General features: G+C 42.3%; 1 protein-coding gene across 12 annotated transcripts in view; it reads right to left on the bottom strand.

Annotated features, from left to right (window-relative positions):
- Window positions 1-22,054, bottom strand: part of CLIP1 (CAP-Gly domain containing linker protein 1) — a 125,215-nt gene that overhangs the window by 16,984 nt on the left and 86,177 nt on the right. For 9 of the 12 annotated variants that reach the window (XM_053901975.1, XM_053901968.1, XM_053901974.1 and 6 more), the window contains 4 exons: window positions 18,671-20,938; window positions 17,397-17,513; window positions 15,242-15,348; window positions 10,235-10,355 (listed from right to left, as the gene is read on the bottom strand). In XM_053901975.1, coding sequence (XP_053757950.1) covers window positions 10,235-10,355; window positions 15,242-15,348; window positions 17,397-17,513; window positions 18,671-20,938 — 2,613 coding nt within the window. The remainder of the gene's footprint in view (window positions 1-10,234; window positions 10,356-15,241; window positions 15,349-17,396; window positions 17,514-18,670; window positions 20,939-22,054) is intronic. The other 3 variants (XM_053901977.1, XM_053901978.1, XM_053901979.1) reach the window with 1 other exon arrangement.

Here is a 22,054-nt window from a genome sequence, read left to right as displayed (position 1 = left end):
TGACTGGAATTGTGTTAAATCTATAGATCATGTTGGGAAGAGTCAATATCTTGACAGTATTGAGTATCTGTCCATGAACAAAGGATATCTCCATTCATTTCATTCTTTTTTGATTTTGCTCATCACAGTTTTGTAGTTTTTCCTCAGATGCTGTCCATACATTACTAAACTTACCTAAGTATTTCATTTTGGGGAGTGCTTATGTAAATGGTATTAAGTTTTCAATTTCAAACTCCACTTGTTCATTGCTGATACATAATGACTGACTTTTGTCTATTAAACCTTGTATCCTGAAAACCTGTTGTAACCACATATATATATGTATATATAAATATATATGTATATGAATATATTTGTATCTTCTAACATAAATATATGTATATGAATATATTTGTATCTTCTAATACACACACACATGGATAGGATGGTTCTTTGTCAAGAATGCTGTTGATTGTGTGGCCATAGGGCAGGGGACTGTGACTGAGCAAGGCCAATACGTATGAAGTAATTCTTTTTACACAGTGCCCACACATGTCAATTAGTCTCTAATTTTTATTCGTGGTTGCTTTCTTCCATTTTCTTTCCACTCTACCACCTCAAATTTTGTTAGACGTCTACTCTCTTTATATTTGTCTATTTTTTTTCTTTTTCTTTCCTTTTTTTTCTTTTTACCTTGCAAATGTTTTAAACTTACACTCGATCAAAATTAACACCACCAATAAATGGGATAAAGCAACATCACATGACTCTTGGAAGGATACAACATCAATTATCTTCCTGCTAAAAACGTATAACCATCGTGATGAAACATCACAAACCCAAAATGAAGGATTTTATACCTCATCATTGGCCTGTTCTTTAAAAGAAAAAAGAGTCAAGTCATAAAATTTTGACTGAAAAAAGGCAGAAGCAGCATTCCAGATAAAGAAAATGAGAAGAGACTGAAGTCAGTGAATGAAATACATGATCCTGGGGGCACCTGGGTGGCTCAGTCGGTTAAACGTCTGACTCTTGATTTCGGCTCAGGTCATGCAGGATCTCACAGTTCTGTTCGTGAGTTCAAGCCCCATGTCGGGCTCCATGCTGGGTGTGGAGCCTGCTTGGGATTCTTTCTCTCTCCTGCTCTCTGCCCCTCCCCGACCTGGGCTCTCTCTTGCTTTAAAAATAAATATAGTTTTAAAAAAGAAAAGAAGGGGCAGGGAGGGGAAGGGAGAAAGAAATGCATGATCCTGGACTGGATACTGAACCAGAGATGGGGAAAAACTATAAAGGTCATTTACTGGGACAACTGCCTGAACAGGAAAATGGCCTGTACATTGAATACTAGTGTTAAAACTTCCTGAATTTGGTAACTGCACTTTGGTTAAGGTAAAAACAAGTCCTTAGAGAATTTGAGTATTCTGTGTTCTATTTTTATAAATTTTTTTGCAAAGTTTGAAATAATTTCCAAATAAAGTTAAAACACAATTCTATTCTATACCTGTAGCTCCCTGAGTTGTTAGCTTAGTTGTCTACTTACTTGCATTTAGTGCTCACACCAGTACTAGTCCTTTTGCCACAATTTCTCTTTAGATAAGTCCTGTATTCTGATTCATGGCCAGATTTTATCAGCAAGCAGCTACTTTTCAGAAGGATTCATAGATGCCATAGCTTCTGAGTTCTTTCATGATATTTTTTCAGATGTTCTTTGAAAACATCTACCTGTCCTTTCATCTGTGAATAACTGCCAGGATAGGACGCTCCTGATCCTATTTTCTATCCCTCAGAACTCTGGGAACACTGTGGCACAGTTTTCTCGCATTCAATGTGGCTGCACTGGGTTGTGGGTTAGGTTGTTTTTTGTTTTTTTGTTTTACCTTTTCATTTTATTGTTAGTATTTTTTTTAAAAATACCTCCGTTTTCAGGAAAGGAGACCATTTCATTTTTTTTAAATGTTTATTTATTTTTGAGAAAGAGACAGCACAAGCAGGGGAGGGAGAGAAACACACAGAATCCAAAGCAGGCTCCGGGCTCTGAGCTGTCAGCACAGAGCCAGATGAGGGGCTCAAACCCACAAACTGTGAGATCATGACCTAAGCTGAAGTCGAATGCTTAAGCAACTGAGCCACCTGGGTGCCACCGTCTTTTTTTTTTTTTTTTTTTTTTACCTTTTTATAAGGAATATGCCTTTCCTGCCTGGGCATCTCAAGAATTATCTCTATATTCTCAAATTTCATTAATAACCAGTGTTATTTTTTTATGTCAATTGCTTTGGACCAATATCCTCCTCCACCACTACCACCCCCCTCACCCAAGATTCTCTAATTGAGTTTCCCTACATCCTACTATGTCCTTCCCTTTAAGTTTATAGAGAGAAAGGGAGATAGAAACCCAAGCAACCTGTGCATTGTCAGCACAGAGCCCGACACAGGGCTCAAACCCACGAACTGTGAGATCATGACCTGAGCTGAAACCAAGAGTCGGTCCTTTAACCAACTGAGCCACCCAGGCGCCCCCCTACTGTCCTTCTTATATGTAGACTCAGTTCTTCACGTGGGGGAAATTTCCCTATTTTACCTCCTAACACTTTCTTTCTGAATTCTGTTGAATTCCCTCTTTCAGAGTTTTCAGAGTTGTTCATTATATTCATTCAGATGATCTCTGTCCTCCAAAGCTATCACCTTTCCTCTTATTCTTTAGTATCTCTGTTTCCCTCTTTGTTATAACCATCTCAAGCCTTCCCTCCAGATGTTTAGAAACGTTCATCAGGCTCTTCTCTGTTTCTGACTTCAGTCCCGACACGGTGCCGTTTTGGTCCTCACTTGTTTCCTCGACTTGTCACGTTCTCTGTTCCACTTGTGTCATTTCTTCTTTGAACACCCGCTTTATTTAAGTCACTGGCGTTTTTATAGAACCCAAAGCAATACTCCACTCTGGGTAATGCTTTCTCGCGGCCTGAATTCCTCATCTCTTTGGATTCCTGTGTTCCTTTCTTTTCTTTTTTCTTCTTTCAGTACGATAGGCATTCAAGTGTTCATCTTACTGTGGGCAGCTCTACTGAGACCGTCTGTTTGCTCATATGTGATGCAAATTAATTTTCCCTGACACCCTTCCTATTTTATCTGAGACCTTTAATCTTCATCTCCAAGCTACAACGGAAAAGTTTGGGCACTGCAGCCTATACATGTCTACAGCTGGAGGGCAAGGAGGGAGGGAGCACAGTGAAGGGGATATACAGCATCTGGGCTGGAGGTCTCTTTCACGGACTTTTCTTTTAGTGCCCCCTCTGAACAAAGGTAATCCTATTCCCACAGCAGTGTGTCCTCAGGCTTCAGTCTCAGGCAGACACAAAATTGTCTTTTTAACATCTAGTCTCATCTCTGTTGCCTTCCCTTCCCAAAGATGGGAAGGCAGCCTCATTTATGGCTGGACGTGATTATGTGACACTATTACAGGGATAGGAGTTTTCCTCTCCAAGCTGAAAGACAAAATCACGTAAAGAGAAGGCCTTTCTGCCCTTCCCCACTTTGGCTTTCCCCTACTTCCTCCAGCAAAGTTTCACCAATGCCCTGTGACCATCTATGTGCAGTAAGGGTAGCAGAAAGAAGAGCAGAAAGGAAGAACAGGGTTCCCTGAGGACATTCCTGAGTAGAGGACTCACCTGGACTCCCCTCCTGTGGACTTATTACCATTTGAGAGGAACCCCCTCCTCCATATCCTTTTACTTAAGCCACTCTGTTGACTAGACTCACTATGGAAAATGACGCCCAGCAATTCTTCCCGCCTCTGGTAAAACTCTGAGATGGTCAAAGAGAACTTCTAGCCTCAAAGATTGTTCTGTGACTGTTCGGACTATTCACCTCTTCCATCTAATTTTCCCTAAACTGGACTGGGCACAAGGATGGAGAGAAGCAGAATAAAAATTCTCAGGATTTTGCTACACATTTTCTTTTCTCTTACCACTGGGAACAGCGTCAACAGAGTCAAACCACCATCTTGTTTCTTTTCTTGGTTGCCAAATTTTAATGTTTACTGAAAGCATGAAGCCGATTGGCTTTGCTGGGGAGATCTTCCTGGAGACATTTTTTAATAGTCAGAAGAGTGTGTTCACTTCATTAGGTATCGAAGGAGAAAGATTCTGTGATCAGCTTCACTCAGCCCTACTTGCCCAGAAGTATCCGGAGCCCAGATTAAAATTACGATGGCTAATAACCACTGTTTTCCAAAATAAAACAGGACAAGCTAAAAATGGTGTTGCCTTGGGGCACCTGGCTGGCTCAGTCGGTAGAACATGTGACTCTTGGTCTTGGGTTGTGAGTTAGAGCCCCACATTGGGCAGGAGAGTTAAAAAAAAAAAAGAAAAGAAAGAAAGAAAGAAAAGAAAAAGAATGCATTCCTTTTCTATACATTCATGTCTGCAAGTTCAGGCCTATTTAACATTTGCAGGCTATTAGTCATAAATCAATCTCAATGGTAACCTCAAATTTTGGAGACTGCATTTGTTGTAACCTTTGTCAGAAGTGTTGATAAAATACAGTTATTGAGGCATCTAATCCCTGTCCTGTATCAACAAACTAATCTCATTTTGCAAATAACTGGGAAGGGGAGTGGGGAGAGAAATCAGCACTGTTCCCATAGTGACAGCTCAGTGTATCTGCAGCCCTTACAAGGGGGAATACGTGTGAGGTTTGGAAATGATAAATCAGACATTTCAAAAGTTACTACTTAAGGTGACTATTTCTATAGAAGAGCTCACATCACTGTAATTATTTTTAGTATTCTCTATGAAAGGAAATAATGCTCTGTATAGTTTCCATTAATCTTTTTTTTTTTTTTTAATTTTTTTTTTTCAATGTTTTTTTTATTTATTTTGGGGACAGAGAGAGACAGAGCATGAACGGGGGAGGGGCAGAGAGAGAGGGAGACACAGAATCGGAAACAGGCTCCAGGCTCCGAGCCATCAGCCCAGAGCCTGACGCGGGGCTCGAACTCACGGACCGCGAGATCGTGACCTGGCTGAAGTCGGACGCTTAACCGACTGCGCCACCCAGGCGCCCCTAGTTTCCATTAATCTTGAATCTCCCAGACCCTGCCTGATTTTGCGCTGTGCGCTTCCTCTAGCCACACAGGGCAAATGCCCCACTCATCACGTTTCCGGCAACCACAACTCTCTATAACAAAGCTATGAAACTCGAAGTAAATGAAATAATGTAAAAAAAAAAAAAAAAAAAAAAAAAAAAAAAAAAAAAAGCAGTCAAGGTTTCTGCATCCTGAGGCCCCGCTAAAAGCGAGGTATGCATTTAATCACTCATTTGTTCATTCGAACCTATACAGCATGCCCTGCGATTCCCACCATCTCACAGCCTGTGTGGAGACACAACATGGCATTCTCAGCATGACAGAGTCCTGGACAGCAGCCGCCCCTGAGGCTGGAGGATGGGCCTAACAATGAGGAGACGTTTACCACATGGGGACAGAAAAAATGTAAATGCGGACCTGCATATGGCAACTGACCAGGGGTGGCAGGACAAACATGAGCCAAGAGGGTGGAAGATGTCAAAGGAGGAAAGTCAAGAATGTAGGTGGAGATGCCAAATGTTCAGAAAGGATGGAAAGGAAGCCACGCACTTGTGCTGTCACTAGGTAAGTGATGACTCAGGCGAGAGTCACTTCAGTGGTGCACTGGCGGTGGCGAAAAGCAGACAGCAGGGGATTGCGAAGAAAATGGGGGGTGAAATGGAAGGCAGAAAATATTACTCTTTTTAAAAGTCTGGAAGTAAAGAAAAGAAGACAGGACTGTAAGTATGACCAGTGTGGCAAGATTTAGAAGAGATTTTAAGGAAGCGAGAAGGATTTCCCCACCCACTAAAGATACCAAGTGGCAATAAGACACAGTGGCCATAGGCAGGGAGGCAGACAGACATCAGCAGGGACAGGCGACCATTCGGATGGAGAAAGGCGACCCGAAACACCTGAAGCAGAGGCAGAAACAACATGAGGGGTACGCATTCAACAAAATTCCATTCAGCCAAGAGGCAAGCAAGCGCTCACGCCTGCTACAACACGGATGGGCCCCGACGGCACGACACTGAGTGAGAGAAGCCAGTCACCAACAGTCATGTGTTTTATCATTCCTCTTGTATGAAACATCCAGAACAAGCTAATCCATAGAGACAGAAAATAGATGAGTGGTCGCCAGGGGCTGGGAGGCAGGAAGAAATGGGAAGCGAGCGCTTACACAAGTATGGGGTTTCCTTTCAGGGTGATGAAAATGTTCTGGAACTGGACAGAAGTAATGGCCACGCTGCACTGTGAATGTCCCAAATACCATTGAATTGTACACTGTAAGATGGTTCCAACAGTAGATGTTACGTGTACTTTCACTCACTCACACACACACACCCCTGAAGCAGCATGAAACTAGTCAGCCCTCAGGCGTCAAAGCGAAGGTGGAAGCAGTCAACGGCAGTTATATAATTACAACAATCTTCATAATCGTCAGTTATCAAGAAGTAGGTTATGTTAACTACTAGAGTGAACACTAGGAAATTGCAAAATGAAAGCAATTGCATATGTTTCAATCTAATACACTCTTTTCAAAGACAAGGCACTCTGTGACAGTCTCTAAAGATTTCTGTCACTGTTGATGCCAGATAAATCACGCCTCTTACAATCCCAGCTGACCCTGGTTTTTGCTCCCCTCCCCCCACAAAAGTAGTCTCCCACTTGGGAAAGGCGGCTTACACAATTTTCCTTTGGAAAGGAGAATGTCTGGTAGGGAGAGCGGACAAAAAAGAATGCACACGTGTGGGTCTGTTTCTGGATTTGCCAGCTCTGTTCCAGAGGACTATCAACAAATAGATGAGTCCTTCCAATTACTGAAATACTTCTTCGCGGGGGCACACGATACCCACTTGTCAATCCAGTCCAATGAGAATTTCTACCTAAGAGTGGAAACTGACATCACTGCCCAACTTTGACCAATCAGTGCTGCTCATGACTAACCCTCTTAATTTCACAAATTTTCTACATCTTTTTAATTGATAAAAAGAATATTCTACAATACCACTGCCACGGGAGGCAGGGATTCTTTTATTTTGATAAATCACCTCACATCCAATTGACAAACAGGAAATCAAATAGTCCCCATAGTGAAGGGGGCTTCTCAAGGAAGTAAAAATCCTTAGCAAATAATCCCAGTGAGATGCCTAAGATGGAGAACAGATTCTGGGGTGTCTTGGGCTTTTAAGCAAAATAAATTCTTGAGGCAGGAAAAAAAAAAATACCAACACATCGAGAGGGCATTTCTATAGCATTGTTTGACCCCATCCACCCACACCAATCCTAGCTCACAAGTTTTTCTTTCTTTTTTTTTAATCTCAATTATCAAGTAGAAATAAGCTTTATTCTCCGTATAGAAGTACGGAAAGAGGCCTCCAAATTAGTCTGACAGGAGTACAGGTCTCAGCTCCACCGCCTAGCTGTGTGTCCTTAGCAAGTTGGTCCACTTTTGAGTGTCAGCTGGTCTACAAAATAATAGCCTGCCTGTCTCAGAGGCATGTTGTGATGATTCTGGGAAACATGCAAGACCATCAGCTTGGTACATGTTTGGTGAATTACGATGCTACTTAATAAAGGACTCAGGAAGAACCCAGGTCCTAGGTCAGTGTTTACCCATCCCCTGTCAACTTCACCTCCACTGTCTTAATCCTAGAATGAAACACTCAATGTTTCTGTAGTATGACAATTAAAATTCTAAGAATTCCTTTTTTGTTCTAAAACCAAGGTTTCTGCCAAACAAGGTGGCTCTGGAGTATATTTCTAAACATAGCTGATCAATAGTTTGGCTTGACTACAGTAAGTAATAATGTGAAACGTGTGATTTTACAGAAGTAAGCAGTACTCCAGATTCGTGGAGATTATACAGTAAGAATAGAGCTGATGAACTAATCAGTCTTCTGTAGACTAAGGTTGTTTCTAAATCATTTTAAATGGGTGGTTCTCTCCAGTCTTTTGAAATAAATACACATAGACACTACATATATACTTTTATTTTTTTCAAGGGAAGAATTACCCATAATCTTCCTTGATAATCATTATCATGGTCAACGAGCTCTACCATTGAAGCCTATTATTTAGTTCATACCCACTTACCTCTCTCTTCTGAGTAAAGCACAGAACTACGAAGGGCCTAACAATCTGTCCTTTAAATTTTTTTTTTTTAACGTTTATTTATTTTTGAGACAGAGAGAGACAGAGCATGAACAGGGGAGGGTCAGAGAGAGGGAGACACAGAATCTGAAACAGGCTCCAGCCTCTGAGCTGTCAGCACAGAGCCCGACGCGGGGCTTGAACTCACGGACCGCGAGATCATGACCTGAGCCGAAGTCGGCCGCTTAACCGACTGAGCCACCCAGGCGCCCCATAACAATCTGTCCTTTAAAGGAAAGTCACTTTTCTTAGTTGTTTCTTGCACGTGCTGTTCTGTAACACCCTTCAAAGTCACTGACTTTCAAATTTCTAGTGGCAAAACCTTTTCAAAAGGAAGGCAATTCAAATGCCAACATGCAGAAGAGAAGAACACGGGTGAGGGAGCCCGGCAGAGCCCTGGCCAAGGTAGCAAGATGCCTCCTCCCACTGTTTTCCCTACAGGGACACACAAGCAAGAAACGCAGTCAACAGTCCAGTTAAGGGCACAACATGAGCCGCGAGGAGGATGTCTCTGTGCTCCTCCCATGTATGGAATCCACTCTCTCTACCGGAGATGTTCCATGAGGTCAAACGAGATGCACCTCTCAGAGACCCTGCTCTTGCAAGAACTTACAGACACAGTGATGACAGAGCAGCTGCCCAATGTTTTAGACGCTCTAGTTTGTGCCAGGAAAAAGAGGACCGCATCTGGTCAAAGGGCTTCTATTTTTCATGAACTCCAGTTTCTCACATACTGACTAAAGGAGAGGCACTGACCCTATTTAAGTCAATCCACTTTGATCCTTTTCCGGACCCAGATCAGAAGATGGCAAACATTTCTTGACTATAAGCTGAATGAGGACGAGCAAATGACTATCTTCATATCCCTGTTTCCTCTTTGACAAGCGGAAATAATGGCAGTGCCATCGCCTAGAATTACTGTAAAGACTGAGACGCCAGTTATCATTTATTTGTGCTTGTCGCATAGTAAGAGCCAATAAACGTGAACTAGTATCACCAAAAGCATCATCATCATCATCATCCTGGAGTTCGGAGAGATGTGGCATTCCTTTTGTGAAGTAAGACAACTGTGGAAAGCTGCAACAAAGACTTTAAAGTCTGAAATCAACTCTCCAAAAAGTGCTTTCGCCACAAACTGCCATGTCAATGGGTACTCAATACGATTACCCCAGATGACTCCATCCCAAGCGAGAAGGAATCTTTGCCAAGTATTCCTGGGGGAAAAAATTCTCTTGAAGTGTAAACCATGAATTGATGACCACATGGTAAAATTCTCTTAAAAATATCATTTGAAGCTTCTGCTGAGGCCAGATAGGACTACCATTTAGCACTTTGATTCAACTACTAAAGAATAAAAAGCAGGATACGTCATTCTTTCAAATCAGTTTTGTTTCAGTGCTTAATAAACTTATCAGAAATCTCTGTCATTTAAGTACGGAAGCAAATGGGTTATGGTTGACTTACGGCTCATTCTGGGTGTAACGCAAATCACACTCAACGCACACAAGTGCACACACATACACAGTTCCATTAGGAAATGCTTTAAAAAAAATTTTTTTAAAGAAAAGCAGAGTTCTATTTAAGAACAGCTGCCAACCCCCACACCAAATCCATATTCTGAGAATTTGCTTCCTTCAAACAAATTCTGATGAAAGAAAAAAAGAACCTTAAGAGGAAAGTAATTTTGAAATCCAGGCAATAGTAGGGAGAAGATATTGTTCCTTTCCATTGAAACGCATTGCCATGAGGCAATGAGGTTGTCTAATAAAGGGCTTATTTTCTAGTTGCTCAAGTTCCCAGCGTTGCTACTTTTTTTTTTGTTTTGTTTTCCATAAGCATCTGTCAACTCCTCCCCTAAGTCCTACAGCAGCACACTTGAAACGCAAGGAAACCTACCACACAGACAAGTTGAAATCCCATTTGGAAGGACCCGACCACATCGAGCACCTCTCTGAGGGGCCTCCAAGCGCCCTGCCAACAGCAGCAGACAGGAGCACGGAGAGCAAGGTACGCCCCCCCGCACCCCCCTCCAGGCCCACTGACCTTCTGATGACCCGTGACTTCGTCCCTGCTTCTCCCCAGCTCCTCAGCAAGTTTCACGTTCTCTTCTTGCAATGCTGAAAGCTGCTGGGACTTCTGAGCTGCTGCCTGCTTGAGGGTTTCTCTGCAAGGACAGTGAGTGCAGGGTTACCATAGAAACAAGACAGGCAAGGAAACTGTGGGAGACGACCGGCTTCACAGCACTGAGGAAAATATATCTGGGTCACGTGCCTGATAGGATCTATAATAACAGGAGGCAGTGGTATCTACGTGCAGGAGAGGCTAAATGGCTTTAACCTCTCAGGAGGCGGACTGCCACCCACAATTATTACATTATTTTTTAAAACCTAATAAACACGCTATCCACCCTCTCTCCACCCACACTTACCCACTTCTGAACACTCCCCATCCAAAAATCCATGCTACCATAGAATAAATGACAAATGAAATGGTCAGTCCTCTGGTCTTTAGGGCTATTTCCGTTAGAAAATTATGCTCAAACCCAGTATGTTGATAAAGTGATTTACTTTGCTGCCAAGGCACTCTGTACTGACTGCACAAATCGGTAATGTGTTTTTTTCTGGCAGAAATAAAAATCTAATGGTCCCATTTGCCGGTATGCCGGTATCTGTCAGAGTCAAATGCTGTCGTGAATCTGAGTATATTTTTAGGACAACTCGAGGTGAAATGCCCAAAGGAAATGCGGTTTTCCAATTACATAACAGGTGGTTCACTTTGATTGTATTCTTTCCACAATGCTAATTTGTAATTAAAAGAATCAAATAAAAATATAGCCTGTTAACCTCTATCATGAATATCAGCATATGAAATGTGAACGAGGTAAGGATATTAAACATCTTCCCAATATTAAAATTATCCAAAATACACAAATCAAATTATTATCCTTTATATGTGGGTATTAGAAATCTTTTATTTGATCACTGGATTTTAGTTTTCTGTCATAGAGGGTTTTGATGCCACTGTGAATTTTAAGTCTGTGCTGGCTAAACTCCATTTAGGGAGCTGTCATACGTGGCTGAATCCTGAACCAAGTCATCTGGGTATGAATCCATCTGCTGATAGAGGAACACATCTATTTTTAACTTCAATTGTCTAATGTGTGGCAATGCCTGGCATCTCCAGTTTTTTGAGTTTTAGTTCTCCATCCACCTATAATATGCATATTGGGGTAAGATTTAGGGGAATAAACCTACACAAAAATTTTCCTAGCACATTAAATTAAATGAGGTGTTTCACTGAGATGTCTATTTAGCAAGTGAGGAAAAAATGGAGAAGGAATTTTAGCCTCAGGTCATACAAAAGCTAAGAGGGTTGATTCTAATTGTGGATCAACACACACACACACACACACACACAAACTACAGCTCAAGTTCATCTTCTGGCAAAAGTCCATCAATTCCTGACAAATCTGAAGTTTTTACTTAGGATGAAATCATCTGAGGTCAAATCTTTTATTCCTAGGAGGTCACTGCCTTCCTCAGGGGCTGTTTGGTCTCAGCATCTTGATGGCCTGTCAATGAGAAGTATGTAATCCTACTCTGTGTCTTAAAGATGTGCATCTTGTAATGGCTTTTGGAATCCTTGGTTGCTATTAAGAGCCCACAGTAAAGAAAATTAAAACAAGGAATCAAAGAAATTTCAAAATGTCTTAAAGCAGTGATCTGTGAAAGCAACATTCAATGTGTTAAGATCTATAAAAATGTTTTCACAAATATTTATTTTCTCATTTAATCCTCAAAAGCCAAGGAAGCTAATGTTATTATTTATATTTTAAAGATGAGAAAACTGAAGCTCAGGGAAGTGAGAGATTTTCTCCAAATCATAAAGCCAGGAAGTTGTAGAAGCAAGAGAACCAGAGTTAAAACTGGCAGACAGACCTCCGCTCTAATTCCAACATAGAAACACCTTCCCGTTTTTCTTTAGAGCACAGTGGGTACAGAAAGGAGGCTCTAATAGCCCAACTTCCGGAAGTACTCCAGGGAATAAGTCCAAAAATACCTCCAAGTATTTCGAACAATTTTTTTAAGCTGCTTTTTTTTCTACACGACAGAAGACTATCCCAGTTTTAATCTGAGAGGCAAGATACATATTGTTAACATTGACTGCATTGCAAACATTCTATTTACAAGTCTGTTATCAATCAATTAACTGCCATGCTAAGTATATTCTATATTCTAGATTTATTACTGTGCCAGGTGAGTAAAGACAAAAATTAAGCCGCTTATATCATTTTCCATAACATCCAAAATTACACTCTGAGAAACCATTTTATTCTCTCTCTCCACCTGAAAATAGGAGCTGGCTAACCAAGAGTTTTCCTAAAACCAGTCTAGTAAATGGCACAGAGGAAAAGGAGTATTTAGCTACAAGTGCTGGGTTTCCAGAGCCAGGGGCAATATTCCACAGGAGGTAGTTCTAATGAGAACTCCAGTGCCTACATTGGTGTCCATTTTCCTCCAGGAATCAAAGTCCTATCTAAGGTGCGGGGAAATACCAGGAAAGTTCTAAAGAACACAAAGCACCCCAGATACACAGATACATGCTGGGAAATAATCAGCTGCTCATTCTCTAGCTTTGAGCGCTGAGGAACAGTAAAATAACTGCTTTTTTTTTTTTTTTTTTTTTTTTTTTGAGAAGCACCATTCCCATTACCTAGTACATTTATTTTAGTGGTCCTTGAAATGTGGCCACGTCTACAGCAGGGAACAATGAGTCACCGGGGGCAGGGGCTCTTTCAACCTACTCCTCCTACTCCCTCTACCAGCTTCTGATGCCTGTCACTGCTGTGTCCTACTGGTCCTTCCTCCTGCTAAGAACCCCAGCCACCGTGTGCCAGGTTACTGACAAAAGATGCAATCCCCTCAGTCCTGGTAGGCCAGATAAAAAGGCGGAGAATCAAAAGCAGCCCAGGCTGTCTGCTGGGTGGTCCTGGTTCCTCCTCACCTCACCCCAACCACACCCTCAGGGATCAGAGATCTGGGAAAAATGGTTCTAGGGAAGAGGACAGGCCATGGTTAGAGGAGCAGCAGCAGAAGCCTCAGTCTTTTGCTCATGACCCTTCGTGTCCAGAGTTAGGAGGCTAAGATTTTATTATTCCATGGAATCATTTGAAGAAGGGCAAAAAATGATCTCTTAACGGAGATAAAACCACCCCATACTAACTGGAGGTGGGTGCCATGACACAGACTTAGGATGGTGAACACTTCAATACTAGACCAATGCAATGACCATCACGAGAGACTCCAAGTAGGCCTGCAGGAAAGCGAAGTTTTATCGAAATCCCAAGAGCTGTCTTGGCTCGGTCCACACCGGCCCTGCCCCTCCATTACCTAGTACAGCCCAGAGAGCTCAGAGGTGGGATTATGGCAGTGGGAGGTTGGTTAGGGAATCTTCTCCTGCTGCTCAGATCCTCCCTCACCAGCTGCCCTTGTGACACAAATGAACTAAAGTCAACAGTGCTCCCAAAGCGCCAGGGCAGCATAAAGACGTGTGTCACAGGGGAATGTCCCAAACCAGATCTGCAGCCACCCTCTTGGAACTGACGATGATTTTGTTTCCCATCACAGGGACCTTTATCTGTGTGATTTGGCTTGAGAAGGCCAAGAAGCTCAAGCCCATCCTGATGGCCACAATCACAACTGTCGACTGATCAATCTGTGCAGGTGAACAGAATTTTGGGGAACTGCTGAATCACTGTCTAGAGAAGTATCATTAAAACTAAGACTGAGTATGGAAGTTCTGAATCACTATATTGTACACCTGAAACTAATCTTACACTGTATGTTTACTAACTGGAATATAAACAAAAACTTTAAAAGAACACACAAAAAACTAAGACTGAGGAAGGCATTAATCATGCACTGCCTAAGTTGCTCACATGAGATTCCTTCTGGAGGATTTTACCAACTCTCAGAAGAACCCGACCATGGACCAGTTTAGTCCCAAGCTTGATCAACAAATCGTACTGAGGATGGAGACTTGGAACTGATGCTTTTGTTTCTGTTTGAAGCTAATCTCTTTGTTCGATCAGAAGGGGGGGGATAAATAATACAAACCCTTAAAGGGCAGGGACCATATAAATCCATCTTCTTATCCTTCCTAGCACAGAAGACACACTCCAATATTCACTGGATTAACTGCCCTTACATTTCCAGGTTCACACAGTTGATACAGAGTGTAGTTCTCAGAACCGAAGAGCAACATGGAATCTACACCGAAACGATCATTGAAAAAGCCACATAAACACCAACAATTAACAGACCTGAAAACAGACCTGAAAGGCAAGGATTTGGAGGTGTTGTTGACAAAGGAAACATGGCCAGCCTGTCTGGCCAGGTGGCAGACAGGTGGCAGTCTAGGTGGCAGACTGATGGATAAACCTGGATTAGAAAGATTCTTCCAGGGGCGCCTGGGTGGCTCAGTCAGTCAAGTGTCGGGACTTTGACTCAGGTCAATCTCACTGTTCGTGAGTTGGGAGCCCGCATCGGGCTCTGTGCTGACAGCTCAGAACCTGGAACCTGCTTCTGCCCTTCCCCTGCTCATACTCATTCTCATTCTCTCTCTCTCTCTCTCAAAAATGAATACAATATGAAAAAGAAAAGATTCTTCCAGAATCCTTTCACCTGACTTCCATGCCAGAGGTTCAATTACTCTTAAAATCAAGATTAACAATCTCGAAAGTGACATGCTTTTTATCTCCCTATAGAAAGGATCTTGAGAGATTTATTTATAAAGGGTCCTAACTTCTCAGGCAGCAAGCACACTTTTCGTTTTGCTTCTTTAACTCAGCTACTATCTTGACTTCGCTTCCTCAAAGCTAAGCGGTTATAGGGGCTCCCAGGTATGCTAAAGCATTCGGGGGACAGAGAGGGTGGTGATTACTTTTTACTTCAATCAAGTGTTTGTCAAGTTATTTTTTAAATCATTAGTATCGTTTTCACTTTTGTGACATTAAAGTCCCACAGTTTCTCTCAAAGGACACGAACTTACATTTCTTTCCTGAATTCTTCCATTTTTTGATTCTCTACAGTCAGAAGCTCTTTCGATTTGTTCAGCTCTTCCACATTTTTCAGGTTGTTTTCTTTAAGTGTATCCAACTTAAAGACCAAGAAAAAAAAACTTGATGAAATTATTTCATTTTCCAGTGGCAGGACTGGATAGACATATTCATGCAAACGTGCACCGAATAGATAGGTGAAATTAGTCAGGTACAAAAAACGGGGGGGGATTACCAGGTGAGGAGACGGCAAATGACCACGTCTATTATAAACGGCAAACCTCCCTCTTACATTTAGTCAGACGTTTTCCGTACACCTGGCCAAAGTGTCAAACTCAATTGCTGCATGAATTACAACAAAGGTTTGCTTCCACTTTGTATATAATTCTCAGTATTCATCATTGAACTTGCTATTCAAGTATGACCCCTCTTAACAAACACGAGAAATAAATTGCAAAGGCATGACATCAGCAAGAATTATTCTTTGCAATAAAAACTAAAACCCCTGTCCTTCCCCATAGATTAGTAGTTTCGGATGTATTTGTCAGCATTAGAACTAAATGTACTGAGTCCCCATTACAAAAAACATTTGAATTAAAGTATTTTGTGGGTGGGAAAATATTTGGTTATCCATCTGAACTCTGATCTGAAGAGGAAAAAGCCCGGCAGGGAGGCTGAAAAGCACTCATACATTCAGCCCCATCACCTGCCCATGGGGGATGCAGCCAGCTTAGGGCCTGGCCCCGACAGGAGAGCCAGACGCATCACTAGAACGACGGAGACGTGACCAACTACGGGCTCTGGCAGGTGACTGGGGCTCTAGGTGCAGAGCCCCTAGCACAGGGGCTCCCAAGCACAGGGAGCTCGCTCGGGCTGTCCACGACCCAAGGCGTGCTCCTGGCCCCACAGTGGCTTCCTGGGACTTGTGTGGTCATCTTGTACAGAGTTACCTCTGCCACGTCACATGCCACAGTCAGGAGGCCTAGACAAGTGTCTCGATGGTTTTAACGCCACAATGTTCCTTTTAATGCCTCTACAATTAATAGAGGAGTCTGGAATTCCAGATTCACAGAACAAGAAAAACCAAGTATCACAAAGGGTCCAAAAAAATGATTTAGCCAGTCTTACATTCTGGTTATAACAAGGACACCAAGGGCTATATCATGAAAGTGCACAATTCTCCCTGATTCTACCCTCAAAAATGAGATATATTCCCTAAAATCTTCTTACTCATTTTAACTTCTGTGATTACCATCTGATTTTTTAATGCTTTTTCTTCTTCTATTAGGACCATCAGTTCTGTAAATGTACCCCCGGGTGTGTAGTTTTATTTACCCTGTAAGTATCTTAAAACGTGCATGCCTTGACAGATTTCCATCTTTGAACCTGCATAGTGAGAAGGCCTATGCTTTACAGAGCAGCTATTCAATGTGGCCAGCGCTTCCCCTGCTTAATTCCTTCACGTCTCACCTGACTATCCCTTTTAAAAACATCTGAAGCCAGGCAGAACTTCACCTAACTATTTTGGAGAATCAATCTGTTTAGGACCGAGAGGTAACTGCTTCCCAAAGAAAGAAGGGGCTGATGTGAACTGGGAGTGGGGAGGAAGGGAATCAAAAATAGGTCCAAGAATGAGAAATGCTACTTTCAACAGAATAAAAGTGATCTTGAAACCACACATCTGAGACGCAGAAGTGGCTGCCTGGAGATGACACAAAAGGGAATCAGGACTGAATGACACCGAGAAAAGGCCTACACCAAACTTGGGGCCGAGGAATGGAATTTAGTGGCTCAAGTTGGGAGAGAGTGAAAATAAAAAAAAATGTATGTGATTTAAGATAAAACACACAAAACTAGAGAATATTATGAGTACCTCTCTCTTCAGTTCCGTCATTGAAGTTATCATAAAAAAGCCACACTATTCAGGTTTCCCCCTCATTATTTCAAAGGCTGATCCTACTAAATAAGTAATGAAGGATTACACTTTATTTAATATTATCATGGCTCTGGTGTACATTCGACTCCGCTAACAGATCAAACCTGTGTAAGGCCACACTTCAAAAAATAAACAATCCTGAGTTAGTGATCAAATATTCCATGAAGTCGGTAAGCTGTCCTTTGTACAAAAAGCCATTTAAATCTGATTACTTCATTCTGTAGTTTTTCGTTTGTTTGCTTGGTATCCTCCAAGGAGGCCAGAGTTTCACTCTTCTCTTTGGTCATCTGTTCCATTATCTGCATGGCATCTTCTGCTGTTTGAGCAGCCTAAATACAAGAAAATACTGTGAGAAATGAGGTCACCCCCGACCCCGTCAGGGATGCTCAGGCAGCCCTCGCTGTCTCATGTGGTTAAGGCCCAGTCACCAATCCAATGCCGAAACAAACAGACCGAGACATGAAAGGTCTTTCTTTCCTCCAAAGGGGAACAAAGCCACAGACCCTTTTCATGCCATTCTTCAAACGAGCCAATTGCGATATGCAACTGGCAGATTTTCAGACCATTCTAACCTACATCTTCCAAGTTCCAAAGTTATGCTGACAGTCACACTCATCATTCTGACCGATGTCGGAGAGAAACATTCAGGGATAGTAAAGACCAACATCCTCACGTAGCTGAATTTTCTCTTAATCGTATTTACTGCTGTGTGTTTGAAACACTATTCTTGCTATTTCAGATGTGGGGCTTTTGAAATCACTTGTAATTTAGGTGGGGAATTTCTCAAGGAAAAATAAAAATTATTTGGGCAGTTATTAACATAAGGCTCAAATGTTTAATGAGAAGGATTAAATGGAAAGGTCTCTGAGAGAAGCTGTGGGTAATGAATATAAACATGGCTGTGAATAAAAAAGATAATATGCATATGGAGACAAATCCTTGGCTAAGATATGAAAACAATCATTAAAAACAATGTTTTTGTTCGTTTATTTTTTGTTTTTCATAAAAAATAAATTAAAAGATGTTTAAGGCACTTGCTTACAATTTCACGTGGTCTAATAAAGCTTCCAGGAATTCTGCAGTATATCTTCCCGACCGCCAGCCATGGAGATTTCACTGGCGGGTTCCAAGTCCAGAAGGACAGACACAACAAAACAGTTAAAAGCCAAACAGAAGATACTGTGTTTCAACATGTGCCCATTTTTCTACTGTTCTTAATCCTTTCAGAACCACAGTTGACTTTTTCTGGTAAATTTCTCCTTAAATTAAAAAAGATATCCTTTTTATTCACAGTTCACACCTCTTTCTAACGGAAACAACTGCGATTAGAGATTTAGTAATGAGTGGCCCCTTCAGGTGGAAACAAACAGCTTGAGACATAGGAGCAGTGGATTCAGTGGGGTGCCTATCCTCTCCAGGAGCCCGCTAGGAAGTTAGTGCACAGTGTTAGTAGTCCAGGTGCTGGTCCCTGACCCTCCCACTTTACCGTAAATGACTGAAGAGTCTCGAGCTCTCTAATTTTAAGGGTGAGCTTGCTCTTGTCTTTCCTTAAAATACGGTTTTCATTTTGAGATTCTAGGAGGTTGGCTGAGATATGGCTGTTGGTTTTGGCCAACTGGCTAATCTCTTTCTGAAGGATGAAGTAGCTTTCTGCCAGCTTTTCCTTCTCCTTTAGGAGCTCCTCCTTGGTCAGTATCATGTCTCTCTTCTCGGCCAGGAGGTTCTTGTTGTCCTGCACCACCTTGGCGCGATCGGCCAGGGTCGTCTCGTGCTTCAGCTGGAGGTCATCCAGGATCTTGGTGAGGTAGCTGTGCAGTTCCTGCAGCTCTAACTTGGATTTGGACAAGGTGGCGAAATCTTTCTTCAGAGTCTCTATGTTGGCAGCGAGTCGAGCCGTTTCTGCGCTCAAGAGTTCCTTTTCCTTAATTATCTCCACTACTCTCTGCTCCGACTTGGTCTTCTCTTGGACGAGCACAAAATTTTCAGACTGAAGCTGCTTAGTGCGTGCTCTTAACTCTTCCAGCTCCTGCTCCAGGAGGACCAACCTGCCATGAAGTTTATTGTTTTCATACAGGGATGACTCAGTTTCCTGCGCTCTGGCTTCTTTTTCCAGGAGGAAGGACTGCTGAATTGTTTGGATCTCCTTGTTTAATCTCTGACACTCTTCTTGCAGATTCAACCCATCCCGCAGCAAGATGCTCTTTTCAGAACAGCAAGTCTGAAGTTCAGCATTCAGACTCTCCTTTGCTTGCAGGGTGCTCGTGTGCTCTTTCTCTAAACTCTGTCTGGCATTCTGAGCCTCTTTCAGCATCAGAGAGAGATCGCACTTGGTGGCTGCTAGCACTTGGTTTTCCCTTTTCCTCTCCTGAAGCTCCTTCTTCAGAGTGTCGAGATTACCAAGGAGTTTCATCTTCTCGTGCACTACGATTCTTCTGTTTTCAGACTCTTGATCGTATTTCTTTTTGAGGTCTCCTATGGTTTTCATGGAGTTCTCTCTTTCTGCAAGCAAATCTCCATTTTGCATTTCCAGGACAGACTTTTCCTTCAAGAGACTGACATGCTGCTTTTTGAGCTTAGCAATTTTCTGACATACCACCTCCTTCTCAGAAGTTAGGTAAGTGATCTTCTCGTTCAGGCTCATCTCCATATGGGTGGCCTCTTCCGAGCACTTCTTCAGTTTTTCAGCAATGAGCCTGTTCTCACTTAGAAGTTCTTCTTTTTCAGCCAAGAGTTTTCTCTCAGAGGCGGCCAAGGCTCCTTTTTCTTGCAGAAGCTGGATGCACTCGGAGTCTGTGATCTTCCGACTGGTCTTGATTTCTTCCAGGAGATTTGTGAGGCTGCTATTTGTAGCCTGCAGTTGCCTCACGTCCAGCTCAGCCTTCCTCAGAGCCCTCTTGGCATCGTCTAGCTGTGTGTGGAGCCCACTGGTTTCCGTGCTGAGCAGCTGCTTGATCTGGAGGGCGGCCTCCAGGCTGGCACTCAGCTTTTCCCGATCTTGAAGAAGCACGTCCTTCTCAAACTGCAGCTCTTTGTTGTTCTGGAGAAGATTTTCTCTTTCCATCTTTAAGGCTATGCACGTGCTATCAAGATCTGACTGCTTCTCCGAAGCGGACTTTTTCTCAGCCGTGAGATCTTCAATCTCCTGCACCAAGGTTTTCTGATCTTTGACTAGCTCTTCGTAAGAGCTCTGCAGCTTTTGAATAACTTCATCTTTATCTCTAGCCAAGGCAAGGTTTTCAGTAGTGAGCTTCTTGATATGATCCTCTAGGTGACCTTTTTCTTCTTGATCCTTCTTAGACTCAGCAATCAAAGTATCTTTGCTGAGCTGGAGCTCTTCTGTGAGTGCCCGCAGGCTTGCTCTGGAAGCCTGCAAAGCATCATTTTCCATACTGATCTTCAAAAGCTCTTCCTGCGCAATATTGATTTCTTGTAGTAATTTCTCTCTCTCAACAGCTAAAGATTCTTTATGGAGCTGCTCCTGTTGATAAAGCTTTTCAGCATCTTGTTTTTCTTCTAAGACTTTCTCCTTTTCTAAATTAAGAGTTTCGTTTACCGACCACAGTTTCTGTTGATCTTCCTGAAGTAAAGTTATTTTGGCCTCCACCTCTACCAATTGTGATAAAAGTGAACCTTTTTCTAACTTTAAAGTATTTCCCTCCTGTGCAAGAAGCTGCTTCTCTGATTTCAGACCCCTCAGCTCTTCTGACATTAGTTCAATTTCTTTTTTGGCTGATGTTAACAAATAAGTTAGCGACTACAGAAATAAAAGGTGGAAAGAATGGAAACAAAATGAAATCAAGCAGACAAATGCAAGCCCAAATAGCTTAATGCAACCTAAATCGCCCAGGCTTAAAATGTTTTGCAATAAATGTCCTAGAAACTACCTAGATAACAAGGGGATGGGGGGAAATGGGGAACTAGATGAAAAGAGCCCATTAAAGGATAACACAAGGCAGGTTTAGCTTTGCGAAGTGCTGATCTACCTACTGGTTTATTTTATCTCTGAAACACTTTTGAAATCATCCCTGAGTGGCACCTACAAGATAAAAATGGTTAGTTTGACTTTGACATCAGGGCATGAAATTCTTTCCTGCCCTTCTAACTTCCCAATTATTTCTCTTGTAGGAAGAATTCAGAGAAGAATTTTTAAAAATACAATCTAGAGAATTACAAAAAGTGAATATATTTTAACCAAAAGGGGGGAGGGGAAGGGTGGGGGAAAGTAAATTGTTGCTTTTCAAACTAACTATAAGACATCAGCTTACCAAAGGACAGTCACTGGCCTGGCTGATTTAATCCCAATATTACAACTTATTAAAAGTACAGACCAATTTGCTAGGTTTGGGTGACTGAAATAAATGATTAAAATTTTTTTTTTCATGTTTTATGTATTTTTAAAAGAGAGAGACAGAACACGAGCAGGGCAGGGGCAGAGAGAGAGGGAGACACAGAATCCAAAGCAGGCTCCAGGCTCTGATCTGTCAGCAAAGAGCCCAACGTGGGGCTTGAACTCACAAACCGCAAGATCACGACCTGAGCCAAAGTCAGACACTTAACCGACTTAGCCACCCATGCGGCCCAATAAAATGAGTTTAAAAAAATATACTGGTTTAGGGGTGCCTGGGTGGCCCAGTCAGCTAGGCATCCGACTTCGGCTCAGGTCATGATCTCGCAGCTCGTGGGTTCAGGCCCTGTGTCGGGCTCTGTGCTGACAGCTCAGAGCCTGGAGCCTGCTTCGGATTCTGTGTCTCTGTCTCTGTCCCTCCCCTGCTCATGGTCTGTCTCTCTCAAAAATAAACAAATGTAAAAAAAATTTTTTTTTAATGTACTGGTTTATAAAATGACTTGACCACATTATCTATACCAGCAC

This window comes from Panthera pardus, unplaced genomic scaffold (genome assembly GCF_024362965.1).
Source record: "Panthera pardus isolate Hobbes unplaced genomic scaffold, ASM2436296v1 HiC_scaffold_15, whole genome shotgun sequence".
In the NCBI taxonomy this organism is placed as follows: Eukaryota; Metazoa; Chordata; class Mammalia; order Carnivora; family Felidae; genus Panthera; species Panthera pardus.
Note: the sequence above shows the minus strand (reverse complement) of the source record. Positions and strands in the feature narration are given on the sequence as shown.